The 20,865-nt window shown below is 46.8% G+C and overlaps 1 protein-coding gene across 1 annotated transcript; it reads left to right on the top strand.

Annotated features, from left to right (window-relative positions):
* The first annotated feature begins 2,102 nt into the window (after positions 1-2,102).
* Positions 2,103-19,052, top strand: fech (ferrochelatase). The gene is made up of 11 exons (XM_084441588.1): positions 2,103-2,299; positions 2,929-3,052; positions 3,646-3,765; positions 4,089-4,237; positions 5,322-5,456; positions 6,329-6,435; positions 9,803-9,901; positions 11,231-11,338; positions 14,308-14,472; positions 16,552-16,611; positions 18,640-19,052. Exons 1-11 carry the CDS (start codon positions 2,254-2,256, stop codon positions 18,772-18,774), a joined length of 1,248 nt encoding a protein of 415 aa, XP_084297714.1. The 5' UTR covers positions 2,103-2,253; the 3' UTR covers positions 18,775-19,052.
* Positions 19,053-20,865: the final 1,813 nt, after the last annotated feature.

Here is a 20,865-nt window from a genome sequence, read left to right as displayed (position 1 = left end):
TTTCATAAAATGATCAATAAAACCCTACAGGATTCGTACTTTGCAGCGAATTTTATGTCAGAACACCAACGGACACCAATTACACCCTCGGTGAGCTTCTTGTCTTTTCATTTTTTTGAATGATTTTTCAAGATGCCCATCCACATCCATTGTATGACCAAAACGGTGGTAGAGCAATTATCAACTTTCTCGAAAATGCTAGCTTTGTCAACGTTTTGATCTGAATCATCGTACATGATCATAAGTAACCTTAAAACAGGGCTAAACATGCATTTTCCCTTTACTACTCCTTTAAAGTCCCTACTTCCTGTTGTAGTGTGGCAGACCTTGGCCGTCTCTCTCCTGAAGGCGGAGCTTGATTTGTTAACAGCTGTGCCGAGTTTCCCTGGCTGATCAGCTCATCCTCTCTGCTTTGGCTGGCCTCCAGCAGCCCTCAAATCAAATCAAACTTTATTTGTATAGCGCATTTCATACACAGAGGCAACACAATGCACTTGACAGAGAGCAATGGAGGGGGTGGGCATAGGTCCTACCCAGGGCCGGCCCGAGGCATAGGCGAAATAGGCGGTCGCCTAGGGCGCCAAATGGCCAAGGGGCGCCTGGCCAAGGAGCACCAAAAAAAAAACAAAACAAATTATTTTTTATTTTTATTAAAATAATTTCATTCCGTAATCCCTACTGTCTCTATTACGCTTCGCAATGCGGTGCGGCGCCTCCGCCCAGCGCCGGGCGCCTCCCCCGTTAACAAATCGCGCAGCAGCACCCCCCCCCCCCCCCCCCCCCCCCGTCAGCAAAACGAAACTGAAGGTGTTCCATAATCTCGCCTAGAGCTGCTGAAATGCTAGGGCCGGCCCTGGTCCTACCCCTGCATATTCCAGGAAGCAAAGAAAACGTTTCACCCGGGGGCCAGAAAAGTGAGCTCTCTCAACGAGACGATCAAGCAAGCTCCTGGAAAATGTTTGTCTATTGGCTAAGAACATATACAGAGCAGTAAACATAGGCTAGATACTTCATAAGAGAGACATGACTAACGGGAGAGTGCACAAATAGTTATAGAGATGTTGCCTACATGGTAGGCCATTGTGTTAGCTATCCCTGTAGTCTCTAATATGATATCTAAGTGAATCATAACAAAGCACAGTAAGCACTCTGCTGGGCTTGGCACAGTCTTGACGTAGCGACAGCTCCACATTCTGGTAGTTATCTGCCTGGCTGGCCACACCTCTCACGTTCAGGCAGTCCGACAAGCAGTAGCAGCTACGAGGATATTGGTCCTTCTTTTACTAACAAGAAGAAAACAAGTTTTCTATATCTAATACAAATATCTAATATTTTCTAATAATAGGCTATTTAAACAAATTAACTATTGACATGCACACACGTTTGCGTCACACTATAAACAATTAATAGTAGGCTAGTTAATATAAATAAAACAGAATAATTAGATTGATTTTTTTTTTGCCTCCGGCTCTATTCCAGCATTTGTTTATGAAAACAAAATGCACATAATCTGACTCAGAACCCCAAAACGTGTTCTAAAGTAGAAGGAGGATTAAACTTTTTATGATGGGACAGGGAAATATAGCCTGTAAACCAGACTCATGAAAATATGTTGACGTTTTCACTGAGTCTGGACTTTCAGCCGCCCAAATTGATTTGAGTGGGCGAGGCTACTTCCTTGACAGACAAACACCTTCAGACAATCAGCGTAACAAAACTATTGTTGCAAAATTCCGGGAATATTCAAAGTTGAAAACCTTCCATGGGAATTAACGGGAATTTTCTGGGAATTAACAGGAGTTAATTTCACACATTTATTTACACATACATACATACGTACATACATTACACATGTAAATCTAAACACACATTCAGGGTTTGCTTTACTTTGGTGTTTTTTATCCTATATGCAACATATTAATATAATATTCAGATTCAATTTTGAACAAAATAAATCTTGGCTTTCCTTTTGACCACTTGCCATACAAGTAGCTTGGAATGCAAAGGGAATGGGGCTTGTAGGTGGAGTCAGTGCTGCTCGTCACGCAGCGTCAGTCTCACTCGGGCAAAAAAAAAGAAAAAAGCACGCATGTCAACCATGATGTCAACAACACCCGTACCCACAGAGTCGATGCCCTGATGAGTTTGAGGTTTAAGACCGTCCTCGAAAGAACGAAACATTGGATCGAAGTTCCCGGCAACAAGAACTAACAACCGCCGCTGAAAGGATAGGCGCCACCATCTCTGAATAACATGATGTCTGTAACGTTACGGGGCAGCGCGAGTCGGCTAGTTCAGAGTGAGTCTCGAGCCGGTGGTAGCTTTAGCTAGCATAACCTTCACTTGTCGATTCGTGAATGAGAAAGTTACGAGTCAAACGTTAGAACTATGCGTGCTATGTTGTCATGAAAAATGCTAAACAAAAAACGCGATGTTTGTGCAGATTTCCGATTACAACAGCCAGTATATTTATCTAGTTAGCCGTCTTAAGCGATTACAATGCTAAACCGACGTCACTTCAAACGTTATGTTCTAGTCTTGTAGTAACATGGCTAGCGTTACGTGAGCAAGCTGTTATATTCCTACTCTACCAGATAGCCTTGCTTTTCTCACAAATCTTACACGTGTTTTTAGTGCTAGTAACCCGTTTGGTTCATCCTCGTTAGTAGGATGCATAGGATTAGGCTCTATAAGGATGAAAAATGTGCTCGTTACACAATGCATTCTGAACTTGCATAACCCCGCGCCGCTTAGCATGCACAGCCGCGTACAGCAGTGCACACGCCACTCAGCAAGCGCTGTAGGTCCCATGGTTGTTAGTGCATACTGCCTACCCTACATAATGTGGTGCAAATATTTGTCGGTATGCTTTAGGATCTCAGTGTGTCGTGTACTGACGTGTAGATGGTCACTTTTGTTGTTCTTCAGTTGCCCGCAGCAGCAGTGCCGTAAACCTCTGTCTGAGCGCATCTTCCAGAACGCAGTCGACTGCAGCCGCCGCAGCGTGTGCCCAGCCGACGTCTTCACCCTCCCCTGAAGCTCTGCAGAACAGGTGTAGTATTGACAAAAGGCAAAAAGAGCTGTGCGCACATCCGACCTTAGTAGGCCAGGTGCTGGATCTCAGAGTACATGCGTTTGGAGAGAGGAGAGATCCGCACACTGATATCTCCCGGTTCACTTTATTGGAAAAAAGCAACGTTTCAACCCTTACATGTTCATCGGGCAACTTCAAAGTTTCAAATGACAGGCAGGCAGACCCCTGTCATTTGAAACTTTGAAGTTGCCTGATGAAGACCTAAGGGTCGAAACGTTGCTTTTTTTCTAATAAAGTGAACCGGGAGATATCAGTGTGCGGATCTCTCCAAACAGGTGTAGTATAGAGCCTTTATTACCAGACATCTCAGTCTCCCTGTCTCCCACTGTACAAGATGTGTACAGCAAGTCAGTCACCAGTGATGGTGACATCTGTCCAGGGCTTCCTTCAACGTGAAAAGCTGATCTCTCCTTGTAGCCGGTCTTTCCAAGGGCCATCAAGTTAAGATGCACTGACAGGGAGAGATGTGTCACTTCAGTTTCGGGTGGCCTAGTTTGACTCTCCTCCTGTTACAAATTAAAATGTTTATATTCCCGTGTCATATTTTACAGGAAACCCAAAACTGGAATTCTCATGCTGAACATGGGAGGCCCTGAGAAACTCACAGACGTTCACGATTTCCTGTTGAGGCTTTTCAAAGACAGGGATTTGATGACACTTCCTGTTCAGAAGTAAGTGATTCCACACGCGCGCACGCACGCACGCACGCACGCACGCACGCACGCACGCACGCACGCACACACACACACACACACACACACACACACACAAGGACAAACAAATAAGGAAGTAGGTTGTAGGTTAAAGCTCATTCTATTGTCATTGTCATCCTCATTCTGTGGTCAGCTAGAAGGTAAGAAGGTTAAACTCCCCAGACGAGATTCCGGCGTGTCAGCACTCATGACGAGCCGCACGTTCTCTCTGGCGCGTCTCCGTCCTCCCGAACGTCCTCCCAAGTTGTGACGATGCTTTTCCGACTCCTTACCACTTGCAGTAAGCTGGGCCCGTTCATAGCCAAGCGACGCACTCGCAAGATCCAGGAGCAGTACAGCAAAATCGGGGGCGGCTCGCCCATCAAGGCCTGGACGACACTGCAGGGAGAGGGGATGGTCAAGCTCCTGGACGAGATGAGCCCGGAGACCGGTGAGACCGTGCTAGCGAAGACGTTTCTTTCTTTCATTCTTTCATTCTTTCATTCTTTCATTCTTTCATTCTTTCATTCATTCATTACCTATATTTAGGAAAATACATTGAGGGTGACCAAGCGCTCATTTGCGATGTCACTGAGTTAAAAAAAAAAGAAGATATTTTAAACAGTCCAGTTTTAGTTCTAAGGGCTTGTTGATTGATTGATAGATTTTTATTTATGGTTATAGAATACCATGAATCCAAGGGATAACATGTTAAAGTGCATGCTGGTTGCCTCCTGTCTGGCCCCAGTAACTGCTGGTGTTGGGCGTGGGGAGGAGATAGCGAGGAGTGTCTCTCCACACACCCCGACCGCATCGTACTGATAAGAGGCCGATTAGCTTTGTCGCTGAGAGCCGTTTCTTGTGTAAGACTGTGCACACACTGCGCAACTAGGGTGGCGTATTGGTGGCGTGCCATTGAGTACATTACATTACATTACAGTTATTTAGCAGACGCTTTTATCCAAAGCGACTAACAATAATAGCATTTAACGTAGGAAAAGCCAATGTTCTACTACTTGCCAGAACTAACAAGTGCATCTTCTTTCTAAAACAAGTGACTAAGAGCATAATCTAGTTCTGAAGGCAAAGTGCAAGAATAGCAATCTAAAATAAATTAGGTGCTTAAGAGGGAGGATCGTTGTGGTGCTTCTTGAAGAGGTGAGTTTTGAGCCTGTGACGAAAGATGGGCAGAGACTCTGCTGTCCTGACGTCAGCGGGCAGTTCAGCGACTCTGCTGTCCTGACGTCAGCGGGCAGTTCAGCGACTCTGCTGTCCTGACGTCAGTGGGCAGTTCAGCGACTCTGCTGTCCTGACGTCAGTGGGCAGTTCGTTCCACCACTGCGGGGAGTAGGCAGGCGTATCATACTTGGAGTGAATCGCTGTCCATATTAAGACAAAATCGTGTCTTAATATGGAGAGCTGAGATAAAATCCCACAGTTGTTTCATCTTGCAATATCCCTATGTCACTGTAGCGTAAGTACATGAACGGCGTCCCCTCATCTTTGTGTCATTCTCTCCGTTTCTCTGTCGACAGCTCCTCACAAGTTCTACATCGGCTTCCGCTACGTTCATCCACTGACGGAGGAGGCCATCGAGGAGATGGAAAAGGACGGGGTGGAGAGGGCGGTGGCCTTCACCCAGTACCCTCAGTACAGCTGCTCGACCACAGGTAACCTGATTGGTCACCCAGTACCCTCAGTACAGCTGCTCGACCACAGATAACCTGATTGGTCACCCAGTACCCTCAGTACAGCTGCTCGACCACCTGATTGGTCACCCGGTACCCTCAGTACAATAATGCTGTCCATACACTAGAAGACTTTGATAAAACTTAAACAATATTTTTAAAAGACTGTCATCTGACACCCTCTCACATTAAGTCACAGTCTAGGATTCTGCAAATCACCTTTTGGTTGTTGATGATGGTCACGTCATTGAACCACACAATTTACATAAGACAAGACTAAAGACTTGTGAGAATATCAAACATGTTTAATATTGTCGTAAGGCCAAGACGTGACAAAGACCAGACAGAATGGAGTTTTAAGACCACCTTACACCGACGACTGTGATCACGGGAACGCGCAGCACCTCCAGCAAGACTCTCAAGATTTTATTACCACTTTGGAATTTTGTCTGAGACTTTGAAATTGGGGGGAAAGTCAGTAGGTTAAAGGCCGGCATAAGACGACATTTATCTGGCAAAAAACATTCCTGAAACACAGCGACTGTGAAAGCACCGCACCCAGCCTCCTGGCAATGCTGCCCGCGCCAGATAACTACAGAGGGATTCTTCTAGATACTGAACACTCCCTCCTACTCTCACTCATATAGAGTTAGCAGTCTCTGAAGCTCAACCCTGTCGCTGTAGCCAAGCCGTGTTGTTAAACAATGCTTCAGTAGAGAAAAGCTGTTACATTAGCCTCCCCTCTTATTCTCTTTGACCATGTTCACAAAGGATCATGTTTCTGTTCCACTTCAGGTCATTGCAAAAGACCTGTAGCGTATGTCGTAACCATTCCTCTTTGTTTTTCCCAATAGGCAGCAGTTTGAACGCCATCTCGCGTTACTATAGCAACAGAGCAGACAGTCCGAAGATGAGGTGGAGTGTCATCGACCGCTGGCCCACACACCCTCTGCTTGTGGAGGTGAGATCCTGGCCTCTCAGTACCCAGAAATGCTGTCGACGTGTCCTCAACTTTTAGGCAGTTCTTACTCAAACACGTTTGCCCAAACAGTACATGTTTCCTAACGAGCTCATCCGTTTTTGGATTTGAAGGCAAGTCAACTTCAGTGTCTTTTGTAATTCAGTGAGATGCTGTTTTGGCTACCGAGTGTGTTGTCGCTATGCAGATCACCATGGCAACCAAACTCCTCGCTGGGCAATGAGTACTTCCTGGTCCAGAACTAGGCTGAGGCCGTGTCTAGCAATCCCAATCGGAAGAATCACAATTCATTTTATTGCCATTGTAGTTTTTCAACATACTAGGAATTTGTTTTCGGATGTGGTGCATAACACGGAGACGACATTGGATAGGGTGCAGGGACCAGACAGGACAGTGCAAAGGGCAAGTTAAAAAGTAAGAATGCAAAATAACATAAGATTAAAAAATAAAAAAAAAATAAAAAAATGACACAGTACTGAAGCCTGTATGGTTTCTGAAAATGTATATATGAATGAATGATGACAGGCAGAGGACATTCAGTAATAGTTAAAGCGTCAGAACACAGTGGTGTTCTGAATGACCGAAATTCACCCACAACCTGTCGTCTTCAGGAAGGTTATAAGTAGGGATGTGCGCGACTAGTCGTTTAAACGGCGCAGCTTTTGCTAGTCACCTATAATTAGTCACCTCATTCATTCATCTGCGCAATCTCTATTGTTTATGCTGCGTTCCTTTTGTATGGGAGCTCCGGATTTGGCGCCTATACGCCTAATACGCCTAATACATAGCCTATCGTCTGACATCCGCGGTCTTTAATATTATAGTAATTTAACTTATGCTATTCAATGATCAGGGTTGCATGGCACATTGCCACTAAAGTGTGCTCATATTAATTAATGTAGCCTAATCATTTGGTTTGTGAAAGTCAAGACGTGACGGAAATCTGTGCAACAATAGGCTATGACTAGATTCCAAGAGGTGCGCTCGCTTTCACAGCCTAATTGCAGAGTTGAACTCTGAAGGAGGCAGACCATTAAATTCGCAAAACATAGGTTTATGCATACTAGTATACATCAAAGCAACTGTCAGAAAGTACTCTGTGTTTTAAATAGCCAAACCAGACTTGGAGCGAGATGCAGGTCCATATAAAACATATTTGCACAGTAGGCTATTATTTCTTTCACTTTATTATTTGCATCATTCTTTGTGGACCAATGTTTAAATAATAACGTTTGCCTTCGAAGGTTATTGCCCTCTCTGACATCCGCGGTCTTTATGTGAAATCAAGTTTTAGCCTACTGAAACATTACAGGCTATAGGCTAGCCTACTCTTCTTCAATTAAACAAAATATATCACATTGATATCTTTGCTAAGTAATAAGCTGTAAGGACAGGCTGAACTACTGTTTTGCACTTTCAAACAAAGGAGAGTGTGTGACAGCCCTGCGCAACGCGTGCAAATTGTCTTCTGCTGAGTGGTTGGGAAACATCAAGAATAGTCATGCATCTTAGCTTGCAGAGTTTGAGAAACATCCTCAATTTTTCTAACTAGCACTTGTTGTAGAAACTTGGGAATCCTGTTTTTAGACTAGTCGTGTAATCGGTTACAAAACCACCGTCTAGTCGTCAGTGACAATAGTCGCTGCGCACATCCCTAGTTATAAGCAGGTGCTCTGCCATATTCAAATGGTAAATGGTAAATGGACTGCACTTATATAGCGCTTTTATCCAAAGCGCTTTACAATGGCCTCTCATTCACCCATTCACACACACATTCTCACACCAATGGCGGTAGCTGCCATGCAAGGTGCTAACCTGCTCATTGGGAGCAATTTGGGGTTCAGTGTCTTGCTCAAGGACACTTCGACATGTGGACAGGAGGAGGCGGGATTCGAACCGCCGACCCTACAATCATTGGACGACCCGCTCTACCAACTGAGCCACAGCCGGACAGGACATCTTGTCCTGGATTATTAGCAGAGCTGGCTCCAATTGCTCATCTGTGCTTGATTGTTCCTGTCTGGCGCAATCCAACCAATGGGCTGTTCCCAAAAATGCAAACCACACCCACCTCGGAATCAGAACTGGTTTTATTGCTAAGTAGGTTTTCACAAACGAGGAACTGGCTTTGGACTGTTGGTGCATAAACGTGCAAGACAAGACAGGACAAAGACAAAGAATATTGTGGAAAAAGTCCATTATTTTCCGTAATTTAATTCAAACAATGATTTTGTGATGTATTCTAGATCCATTACACAAAATGAAATATTTCAAGCCTTTTTTGTTTTAATCTTTATGATTGTACAGTATGTTCATTATGTTCATTTATACACTCAATACATGGTCGGGGGTCCTTTTGCACAAATTACTGCATCAACGTGGAGCGTGGCATGGAGGCAGTCAGCCTTGAAATATTTCACTACATGTGTAATGAATCTATAATATATGAAAGTTTCACTTTTTGAATTAAATTACAGAAATGCTGCTCTAGTGTGATCTTCTTTCCCCTGCTGTCTGCTCCAGTGTGACCTTCTTTCCCCTGTCTGCTCCAGTGTGACCTTCTTTCCCCTGTCTGCTCCAGTGTGACCTTCTTTCCCCTGTCTGCTCCAGTGTGACCTTCTCTCCCCTGTCTGCTCCAGTGTGACCTTCTTTCCCCTGTCTGCTCCAGTGTGACCTTCTTTCCCCTGCTGTCTGCTCCAGTGTGACCTTCTTTCCCCTGTCTGCTCCAGTGTGACCTTCTTTCCCCTGTCTGCTCCAGTGTGACCTTCTTTCCCCTGTCTGCTCCAGTGTGACCTTCTCTCCCCTGTCTGCTCCAGTGTGACCTTCTCTCCCCTGTCTGCTCCAGTGTGACCTTCTTTCCCCTGTCTGCTCCAGTGTGACCTTCTTTCCCCTGCTGTCTGCTCCAGTGTGACCTTCTTTCCCCTGTCTGCTCCAGTGTGACCTTCTCTCCCCTGTCTGCTCCAGTGTGACCTTCTTTCCCCTGTCTGCTCCAGTGTGACCTTCTTTCCCCTGCTGTCTGCTCCAGTGTGACCTTCTTTCCCCTGTCTGCTCCAGTGTGACCTTCTCTCCCCTGTCTGCTCCAGTGTGACCTTCTTTCCCCTGTCTGCTCCAGTGTGACCTTCTTTCCCCTGCTGTCTGCTCCAGTGTGACCTTCTTTCCCCTGTCTGCTCCAGTGTGACCTTCTTTCCCCTGTCTGCTCCAGTGTGACCTTCTTTCCCCTGTCTGCTCCAGTGTGACCTTCTTTCCCCTGTCTGCTCCAGTGTGACCTTCTTTCCCATGTCTGCTCCAGTGTGACCTTCTCTCCCCTGTCTGCTCCAGTGTGACCTTCTTTTCCCTGCTGTCTGCGCAGTGCTTTGCAGAACACGTCCTTAATGAGCTGCAGAAGTTCCCCCCGGAGAAGAGAGAAGACGTGGTGATCCTGTTCTCGGCTCACTCACTCCCCATGACCGTGAGTACACGCTGACCTCTGACCCAGACACAGCTGTGGGCTTTAAAGGAGAATGCTCGTTTTTGACAACCTGGACCTTATTTACGGCATATTATAAGACGTTTGACTCACCGAGATAACTTTAGTGTAATTCGGAGGCCTGTAGAAGAAATTTAAAATCGTAGAGTAGAGAATGTGAGCCGCGAGTGTAGCCTACAGACGTAACGGAGAATAGCCAGTCTGCGCGCTGTGCGCATGCGTGCTGGAGCAAGTGGGGAAGCTATTTTGTTTTTAATGACGTTTCTAAATATCATATTAGAGGCATGTGAAAAACCACAACAAGCCCTCGCTCTATGCAAGCACAACTAGCGATTCATAAAGACAGATTGATGAAAACAACCGTTTCGCGGCAGATAATAGATTTTTTAGAAGCTGCATTCTCAGTGCCCCGCCCGCCGCCATTACATGGATATACTGGCTCGCGCTGGATTTAAAATGTATTCTACAGGCCTCCGAATTACACCAAAGTGATCTCGGTGAGTCAAACATCTTATAATATGCCGTAAATAATGTCCAGGTTGTCAAAAACGAGCATTCCCCTTTAAGGCGCACTCGGTTTACTCGTCCTGATGTGCTAGCTGAGTGGTGGTAATGCTCTTCTCTTAGTCTTCCACTTATCTTAACCCCGGCTGGTGCGCTAGACAGGGTGAATCTAACGTGCCTAGAAGGAGTCTGTTCACATCCACTGGTACTAGTAGCCCTGTGTGTCGTCTTGTGTTGTGTGTTTTCTGTGTTGTTGTTTATTTTTGTTTAAGTAGGGATTCACATCGAGAAAAAGATCTGTTATAAGGGATCCCTGGGGTCAATACAATTATACCAAAAAAAGAATAAAAAGAATATAAAGTTGTTTGAAATACAAAGTGCATTGAAATATAATATATAGTACCATACTACCTACCTATCTACCAATACACAGAACGTGCAGAGTTGATGCAAAGTTAATGAAAGCAATTACAATTTGAGTGTGTGTGTGCGTGCGTGTGTGTTGTGTGTGTGTGTGTGTGTGTGTGTGTGTGAATGTGTGTATTTTGTGTGTGTGTGTGTGCATGTGTGTATTTTGTGTGTGTGTTGTGTGTGTGTGTGCGTGCGTGCATGCTGTCTATGTTGTGTGTGTGCTTGCGTGTGTGTGTGTATGTTGCGTGTGTGCTTGCGTGTGTGTCTGTGGTGTGTGTGTGTGTGTGCGTGTGTGCGTGCATGCTGTCTGTGTTGTGTGTGTGTGTGTGCTTGCGTGTGTGCGCGTGTGTGCGTGCATGCTGTCTGTTGTGTGTGTGTGCGTGTGTGTGTGTGTAGGTGGTGAACCGTGGAGACCCCTATCCCCAGGAGGTTGGAGCCACGGTCCAGAGGGTGATGGAGAGGCTGGGATACTGCAACCCCTACCGCCTGGTCTGGCAGTCACGGGTACACACACACACACACACACACACACACACACACACACACACACACACACACACATACATACACACACGCAGACTCACACACACACACTCCCACACACACAGACTCACACACACACACACGCAGACTCACACACACACACGCACACACACGCAGACTCACACACATACACACAGAGACTCACACACACACATGCACGCAGACGGGGGGGGGTGTGCATTGTTCCCACCCCTACATATCCCAGAGGGAAGCAAAGAAACAGTTTCACCCAGGGGCCAGAAAAGTGAGCTGTAAAAATTCTTCCCTGAGCTCTCTCAACGAGACGATCGAGCAAGTTCCTGGAAAATGTTTATCTATCGGCTAAGAACATACAGTATACAGAGCAGTAAACATGGGCTAAATACTTCATAAGAGAGACATGACTAACAGGAGAGTGCACAAATAGTTACAGAGATGTTGCCTACATGGTCGGCCATTATGTGTTAGCTATCACTGTAGTCTCTAATATGATATTTAATATAACAAAGCACAGTAAGCACTTAGCAGAACAGGCTCATAGAGAATGTTGCAAAGCAGAGGTGAGGAGACAGAAAGCAGAGAGACAAGGGTAAAAAGGGGTGGGGTTGGCTGGATAGGGACAGCTAACATACACCAGTCCTGGGCTCAGATCCCCTCCCCCTCACCCTAACCCGGGTCCGTATCCTTTTCCTACCCCCACCCTACCCCAACCCCTGCCTCTATCTGGGCCCAGGCACGCACACACACACAGACACACATCAGTGTTTGCCACACCTCTCCCATGATGCTCTTAGCCTTTCTTGCTCTGAAAATGTAGTTTGACGTAATGTCTTGCTCTATATATGGCTCTGTGTGCTACTAACCCTGTTCTGCCTCCCCTCTCCCTAGTGCCTCTCTCTCTCCCTCTTATCTTCTAACCAGGTCCAGTGGATGCCCCACTGTCACCAGCAGACCACCCTGAGTCCGATAGATACCCCTGTGTCTGTTGCAGATGTCGCAGCAAATTAGTTAACACATACACACGTACTGTACACACAGACATACACCAGTCCACTTCCGGCTTTAGGCCTGGGCCCAGTACCCCCTTCCCCTCACCCTAACCCGGGTCCGTATCCTCTTCCTACCCCCACCCTACCCCTGCCTCTACCTGGACCCAGGCACACTCACACACACACAGACATACACCAGTCCTGGGCTCAGATCCCCTTCCCCTCACCCTAACCCGGGTCTGTATCCTTTTCCTACCCCGACCCTACCCCTGACCCCTGCCTCTGTCTGGGCCCAGGCACATTCACGCACACACAGACACACCAGTGTTTGCCATGTCTCTCCTATGGTGTTATTAGCCTCTCTTACTCTGAAAATGTAATTTAATGTTATTTATTGCTTTATAAATGTTCTTAGCCGGTAGACAAACATACTCCAGGAGCTTGCTTGATCGCATTGTTGAGAGGGGTCAGGGAAGAATTTTTACAGCTCACTTATCTGGCCCCCGGGTGATACTGTTTTTTTGCTTCCCTCTGGAATATGTAGGGGTGGGACGTATGCCCACCTCCCTTGTTCTCTGTAAAGCGCATTGTGTTGCCTCTGGGTATGAAATGCGCTATACAAATAAAGCTTTGATTGATTGATTGATTAAACGACAGAGTGGGAAGGAGCTAGTCATGGGGAGGCAGGGGGCCTTTCCAGGAGCCATTAGGTGGACCTTGGCCAAGGACGTTTGGGGGGGGCGGGGGGGAGACACTATGGAGGAGTACAGGGTTAGTGGCTGTACTGGACATCCACAGCAGACACGGGGGTATCTATCAGACTCAGGGTGGTCTGCAGGTGACTGGGGCATCCACTGGACCTGGTTAGAAGGTAGGAGGGAGAGAGGGAGGCACTAGGGAGAGGGGAGGCAGAAAAGGGTTAGTAGCACGCTGAGCCATAAAAGCAACACAGATATTAAAACAGAACGTGCCAGTTGCAGGGCAACCAGCATCTGTATACACATCTAAATATATACACAGTGCATAACAGGATATACACCTGTACACATGTATACAGAGGATTCACAGGCAGGCTGGAGGCTGCCTTCCTGTGTCTCTAGGTCCTGGCTAGTGATTGTAGGCTAGGCTCAAAAGGTACGTCTTGAGATCTCAATTAAAGATTTCCATAGTTTCAGCCCTAATGCCATCAAAGTCTTATATATGAACCTACAGTGACACCCAGTGGTCACGAGAAGGTACTGCACCTAAGAGCTATTCTTTTTTTAGAATCATTACATTTTACATTATAGTAATTTCTTCAAAGCAACTTACAATGAGTACATTTGTCAAGATTAAGTGAACCGACTGTACGTCATCAGAGTTAAGCATTCTGTAAGAACATGTGACACCAGTCCAGCAGACACACTGCTTTTTAAGATGACCTTTTTATTTTTTACAAAGAGATTTTTTACACACACACACATACACACACACACACTACATTAAAGTATTAAGTGCTTCTCCTTTCTAAAACAAGTGACTAAGCATAATCTAGTGCTGAAGGCAAAGTGAAGAATAGCAAACTAAAAATACAATAGGTGCTTAAGAGGGTGGATCCTGGTAGTACTTCTTGAAGAGGTGAGTTTTGAGCCTGCGGCGAAAGATGGGCAGTGACTCTGCTGTCCTGACATCAGTGGGCAGTTCGTTCCACCACTGCGGGGCCAGGACAGAGAAGAGCCGTGACCGCGTCGATCGACCGCAGGGGCCTCGGAGTGACAGGGCAACCAGTTGCCTTGAGGTAGCAGAGCGTAGTGGTCAGGAGGGGGTGTAGAGTTTGACCAAGGCCTGGAGGTGGGAAGGAGCTGTTCCTTTCATAGCCCCCCCATGCTTGCCAGAACATCAGTTTGAACACCCTCCTCTCCACACACACACACACACACACACAGATCTAATCCACCTGGTGTGTGTCCCTGTCCCCCCCAGCTGGGCCCCATGGCGTGGCTGGGGCCCCAGACAGACGAGGTGATCAAGGGCCTGTGCGAGCGCGGCAAGAAGAACCTGCTCCTGGTGCCCATTGCCTTCACCAGCGACCACATCGAGACCCTCCACGAGCTGGACATCGAGTACTCTCAGGAGCTGGGCGAGGAGGTGAGCGGTTCTGACCCGAGGACAATGAGCAGGTGGACTCTCTCTTAGCCGGGCTGCGCCGGCGGATGCCAACGTCTAGGGATGTAACAATAACCGGTATGATGATAAACCGCGATAAAATTCGATTCAATTTATCGGGATAAAATTATCACTAAAACCGTGTTTGATTTCTGCGCTTTGAAAAAATCTGTAAATACTGTCTAGTGTCAACCAAAGTTAGCAACACTCTCCAAGACGCATTATTTTACAGTTGATGCAAACAAAAAGTGCATAGTGCTGCTAATTTTATGTGGTTTTCAATATAAAACTTGGTGAAATTATTTCAGTGTGTTTATCAGTAGTTTTAGTAAATTTTCAGCACATTTTATAATACTGATAACTGATCATTATGGTCACTACACTATGATCGTGATATGACATTTTCATACCATTATATCTCTACTACCGTCGCGTCAGTGTGTTTTAGATCGTCACGGTTGTCCCCCCATCCAGCTGAGGTCTGTGTGTAGGAGCTGTTGAGTTCGCTTCCTTCTACAAACATACTATCAGCCACGCAAACTTTCCACCTTTCAGTGAAATTCGCCGCTTTGAATCCAAAATAGGTCACCTGCATGATCCGATGAGAAATGTTTTTAGGGAGGAGGGGGGGGGGGTCGAGAGCCTGCCTATAAAAGCGATTTACATAGAAAGTGAAGAAGAAAGAGTCTGTGATTGTCGACATGGATCGGGCCAACGGAGCGCGTGGATCTGATGTTGTCGATGCATGGCTGGATCTGAATGCATGGATGGATCTGAATGCATGGCTGGATCTGAATGCGTGGCTGGATCTGAATGCATGGTTGGATCTGAATGCGTGACTGGATCTGAATGCATGGTTGGATCTGAATGCATGGCTGGATCTGTATGCATGGCTGGATCTGTATGCATGGCTGGATCTGAATGCATGGCTGGATCTGTATGCATGGCTGGATCAGTATGCGCGTGCATTGATAGTCGGGGGGGAAAAAGATGGCAAGAGGAATTGAGCCGATCAGTTCACTAGTCGCAGCGCAAGAGCATCAGAGCCGGGTGCCCCCCCCCCCCCCCCCCCCCCCCAGACTGGAGGAGTGTTGGCACCAGTGGAACCACAGATCAATCAGAGTGGTGCCCGCTGGCCTGGCCCTCGCCTCTCTCTCTCTCTCTCTTTCTCTTTCTCTCTCTGTCTCTCTCTGTCTCTCTCTCTCCCTCCCTTTCCCCCTGTCTCTCTCCCTCCCTCCATCCCTCTCTCTCTCTCCCTCCCTCTCTCTCTCCCTCCCTCTCTCTCTCTCTCTCCCTCTCTCTCCCCCTGTCTCTCTCTCCCTCCCTGGCATCAAACCCCTGCCCCAGCGCCAGACACACCTGTTGATCTGGGCTCTTTTCCTCTATAGAAGCACCTTGTTATTGTACCCAGTCTGTATTCTCAGTACTGGGGCGAGCTGTTTAGGACAGGGGTGCCCACACCTTTTTGGCTCTTCTGACATGTCATTAGACATCGGCTAGGTTTCAATTCACATGTCTCATTAATGTCATCTTATCTTAAAAAGATGTACCGAAATAACAACAACAACAACATTGAGACTACCGTTTCAAAATCAAAGAACACATTTATTAATCAAACTACTAATTACTTCACACTGGAAGTCCGAGGAACATTAACTTTGTTGTTATACAGAGTTTAGTCTTAACGGGTAACGGTCATCTTGGTTCCGAGCCGTGTGTTCGTAGCTTGCTGGGCTCTGCGGTCGTGTTGGGCACGCCTGGTTTAGGAGAGTGAGACATTCACACTTATTAGACCCTGGCTGGTTAGATCATGAGGTAACTCTCTCTCTTTCTCTCTCTCCTCTCTCTCTCTCTCTCTTTCTCTCTTTCTCTGTCTCTCTCTCTTTCTCTCTCTCTCTGTCTCTCTCTTTCTCTCTCTCTCTCTCTGTCTCTCTTTCTCTCTCTTTCTCTCTCTTTCTCTTTCTCTCTCTCTCTCTCTTTCTTTCTCTCTCTTTCTCTCTCTCTCTCTGTCTCTCTCTGTCTCTCTCACTTTATCTGTCTCTCTCTCTGTCTCTCTCTCAGTGTGGTGTAGAGAACATCAGGAGGGCGGAGTCTTTGAATGGCAACCCCCTGTTTTTTAAGGTAAGTGGTGACGGACGTGTCATCGGTGCCTCATGCTGTGTTCCGTTCAGGACGGACATAAAGACCCGTGGTAGCCAATAGGGCTGGGTTAAAAAAATCGATTCATCGATTCTGAATCAAATGATTCAGAATCGATTCATGAATCCCAAAATCGATCTTTTATTTAATGAATGAATTAATAAATTAAGGAATGAATAGTTCATTAATTCATTCAATGATTCATTCATTCATTCTTGGAAATCAGTATTGATATCCCGCCCTAGTATTGATGTGTAGCATAACTTGCCAGTCATGTAATTAAGGTTACAGCTAAAAAAAAACTGGTTTTAGTAACACTAACCGAATCGATATTGAATCGAATCGAATCGTGATAATCGATTCTTGAAATTCGACTCGATACTCAGCCCTAGTAGTGATTCATTTGGGCTCTCCCGTTATTACATTACACTGCAGTCGTTTTGCAGACACTTTTATCCTAAGCAACTTTAAATGATTGCATGTAACATAGGTAGTCAGTGAACTACTACTTGCCAGAACTCACAAGGGCATCTCCTTTCTAAACGTGACTAAGAACATCATCTAGTGCTGAAGCCAAAGTGCAAGAGTAGCAAAATATAAACACAACAGCAGCATATTACAAGGTAATACTAGCATAGCTCTAAGTCCTCCGATTCCTGAGAAGTGCAGCTTCTCTCCCTCGATCACAGCCTGCTAAAATGGCGCTTCTACAAGAAGAGGAAGGGTATTGGACGGTGCGCCATTCAGAAACTGACCCCCCCCCCCCAGAGAGTTTGACCCCCGACCCCCTGCTCTCTCTGCTGGGGTAATTTGTCGAGAGGACAAGCACCATGCTGCTTGGTGCTGGAGCTGGGAATAATGCTCCTGGGAGCAGCTGGTCAATAACGGGATTGACCCCCCCCCTTGTCTCTCTCTCAAAGGGCAGCCACTCGGGCAGTTGTGCAGGTTATGTGAAAAGTAACCGGCAGCTTTAGAAGGTTTATTAAGGAGCGGCCGGATCAATCGGGGCGTTTCAGCTGACTTGCGGTAGTACGACCGCCGCCTGGTCCGCCTTGCCCCGGACCCCCCAGACACCCCCCCCCCCCCAGCCAGACTCCCACAGACCCCTCCGATCGGGGGTTCTTTATCCAGCACGGCACCTGGGTGATATGCTTCTGGACCGGGTCTGGCGGTCTGGCACCGTGATGGCGCGCCACAATGTCACCTGTTGTAAGACAAGACAGGGGCGGGGCTTAGATCTGTCTCATCCGCGTGGGTGAGTGCGATCGGCCCCGCCATTTTTGGCGTGTGAATAGAGCTCATAAAGAGGTTCCATCAGGTCCAGCTCATAGAGAGGTTCTGTGTTTATGCCTGACCCAGCTTATAGAGAGGTTCTATCAGGCCCAGCTCATAGAGAGGTTCCATCAGGCCCAGCTCATAGAGAGGTTCTATCAGGCCCAGCTCATAGAGAGGTTCTATCAGGCCCAGCTCATAGAGAGGTTCCATCAGGCCCAGCTCATAGAGAGGTTCCATCAGGCCCAGCTCATAGAGAGGTTCTATCAGGCCCAGCTCATTGAGAGGTTCTATCAGGCCCAGCTCATAGAGAGGTTCTATCAGGCCCAGCTCATAGAGAGGTTCTATCAGGCCCAGCTCATAGAGAGGTTCCATCAGGCCCAGCTCATAGAGAGGTTCTATCAGGCCCAGCTCATAGAGAGGTTCTATCAGGCCCAGCTCATAGAGAGGTTCCATCAGGCCCAGCTCATAGAGAGGTTCTATCAGGCCCAGCTCATAGAGAGGTTCTATCAGGCCCAGCTCATAGAGAGGTTCCATCAGGCCCAGCTCATAGAGAGGTTCTATCAGGCCCAGCTCATAGAGAGGTTCCATCAGGCCCAGCTCATAGAGAGGTTCCATCAGGCCCAGCTTATAGAGAGGTTCTATCAGGCCCAGTTCATAGAGAGGTTCTATCAGGCCCAGCTAATAGAGAGGTTCTGTTAGGTCCGGCCCTCACCTGCTGTGTTCTGCCCTCCTCAGGCCCTGGCCGCCCTGGTCCAGTCTCACCTCCAGTCCGACGAGGCGTGCTCCCGTCAGCTGACCCTGCGCTGCCCCATGTGCGTCAATCCCAGCTGCGGAGAGACCAGGACCTTCTTCACCAGCCAGAAGCCGTGACCTCCGGTCCCCTCTCTACCGCTCACACAAGCACAAGCCCCCGACCTCCTCCCACCTTCACACACACACACACACACACACACACACACACACACCCTTTCTGTCTTCCCTAACCAGGAGAAGCCTCTAGAAGAAGCCGGGATACCAGGAGGGCGGAGGTTTTTTCGTTTCTAAAAGGGAAGCCCAGCCCAGATAAACGCATAACAGTTCCTAACCGAGAACCAGGAAGAGGACGAGTCGGCCATGACGGTGCTGAGGATTGTGGGGAAGGGGGCGGAGTGGGGGTGCTTCTGTTGTGCATATTTATTACTGCACGTGCAAATTATGTCAGTAATGTATTCCAAGAGTGAGATATGAAACAATAAAGTTTGAATAGACAATTGAATAGGGCTGGGTATCGTGTCGAATTTCAAGAATCGATTCGATTACGATTCACAAGGTTCAGAATCGATTATCTCGATTCGATTCAATATCGATTTGGTTAGTGTTACTAAAACCTGTTGTTTTTAGCTGTAACCTTAATTACATGACTGCCAAGTTATGCAACACACCAATACTAGGGCTGGGTATTGATACTGATTTCCAAAAATGAATGAATGAATGAGTCATTGAATGAATTAATGAACTATTCATACCTTCATTTATTCATTCATTCATTCATTAAATAAAAGATCGATTTTGGGATTCATGAATCGATTCTGAATCATTTGACAATGTGCACTCAAATCAAATGATCAAATCAAACTTTATTTGTACAGTATAGCGCATTTCATACACGGAGGCAACACAATGCACTCAACAGAGATACAGAGAAAGTGTCCCACCTTACTGCAGGTACACAGTATGGTTAAATGGTAAATGCACTCTCATACTGTACGGATTTGAAACTACATGCCCGTTCAGAGCGGCCAAAAAGATTAGAAACCGCTATTCACGTACATCTGTGGTCAAAAACCAGAACATAATTATCTTTGCCTATGCGCAGTAAATTTCCATCAGCGAAATAACACACATAGTGCATTTTGTTTTGATCAACTATGACATGGAGGAGAGTCTTATTGGCGACGGCCTATCACACTTCTCTTGTCTCCGAGTGCTTCCTTCGGTGGTGCACACGATTGGCCCTTCAACCAAAGCCCGCTCTCTTTCTAGTATCTTCCCTGTGTCATTGGAATTGACCTGGACATCATGGGAACGTTTGGAATTGTTTATACCTCGTCAAGAGTCTACGGCCAATCATGCCACACTATGTATGCTACACCTCTACGTTCAGAAGAATGGTTTACCTCAGGCAGCTTCCACACTGGTACTGTAGACAGACAGTCTGGCCCTGCTCAAGCTCCTCCCTCCCCACTCCCCTCTCCCCCATATGTAATATAAATATGTAATATATTACACACATATTACATATTTATATATTTATATGACACAATATCTTATCAATTATATACATATTTATATTAATATGTTTTTATTACATTTATATTTTATTTATATTACATTTATATTACATAAATATATTAGATATTACATATATATTACTGTAGACACAGACAGTCTGGCGCTGCTCAGCCCCCCGCCCCCCCATCTCCCTCCTCCCCCGCCCACGCCTCAACATTGTCCTTGACCCCAGCAGGTCATGAATCAGGGCCCCTCCCCCTCGTATTCTACTACGCCCAGTGTCTCTGGCTGGAGGGAGGGCGGTACTGACCCAAGCAGACCCGGCACGTCGGAGGGGGCGGACCAACGAGCTCTCCGCCCCCGGCGCCGCGGCTGGCGTTACGGGCCTTTCACGCCGGCTGTCTTTACAGACTCGGCTTTCACATGCGCTTTTTATGTCACTATGAACCAAAATAGTGCGTTAATATCTGGTTCTGATTGATTAAATCCGTTTGTCGCATTGAGGAATCCTGAGATACACTATGTGTGTGTGTGTGTGTGCGCGTGCACGTGCACGTGTGTGTGTGTGTGTGTGTGTGTGTGTGTGTGTGTGTGTGTGTGTGTGTGTGTGTGATTTTAGCTGAGAACAGTGTAATGCTATTCTATGTATATAGCCAGAGATGGCGCTTCACTTTGGTACAGCATTTGGGA

This window comes from Borostomias antarcticus, assembly GCF_949987555.1.
Source record: "Borostomias antarcticus genome assembly, chromosome: 8".
Classification (NCBI taxonomy): Eukaryota; Metazoa; Chordata; class Actinopteri; order Stomiiformes; family Stomiidae; genus Borostomias; species Borostomias antarcticus.
The sequence above is the reverse complement of the archived record's forward strand: the minus strand, read 5'-3'. Positions and strand labels throughout refer to the sequence as shown.

What these genes read in the sequence shown, in the direction of transcription:
- fech (XM_084441588.1), top strand. Translation starts at nt 2,254, where the DNA reads ATGATGTCTGTAACGTTACGGGGCAGCGCGAGTCGGCTAGTTCAGA. An exon ending in CGAGATGAGCCCGGAGACCG is followed by an intron (nt 4,238 to 5,321) that starts GTGAGACCGTGC and finishes CTCTGTCGACAG; the next exon opens with CTCCTCACAAGTTCTACATC. An exon ending in GCCTGGTCTGGCAGTCACGG is followed by an intron (nt 11,339 to 14,307) that starts GTACACACACAC and finishes TGTCCCCCCCAG; the next exon opens with CTGGGCCCCATGGCGTGGCT.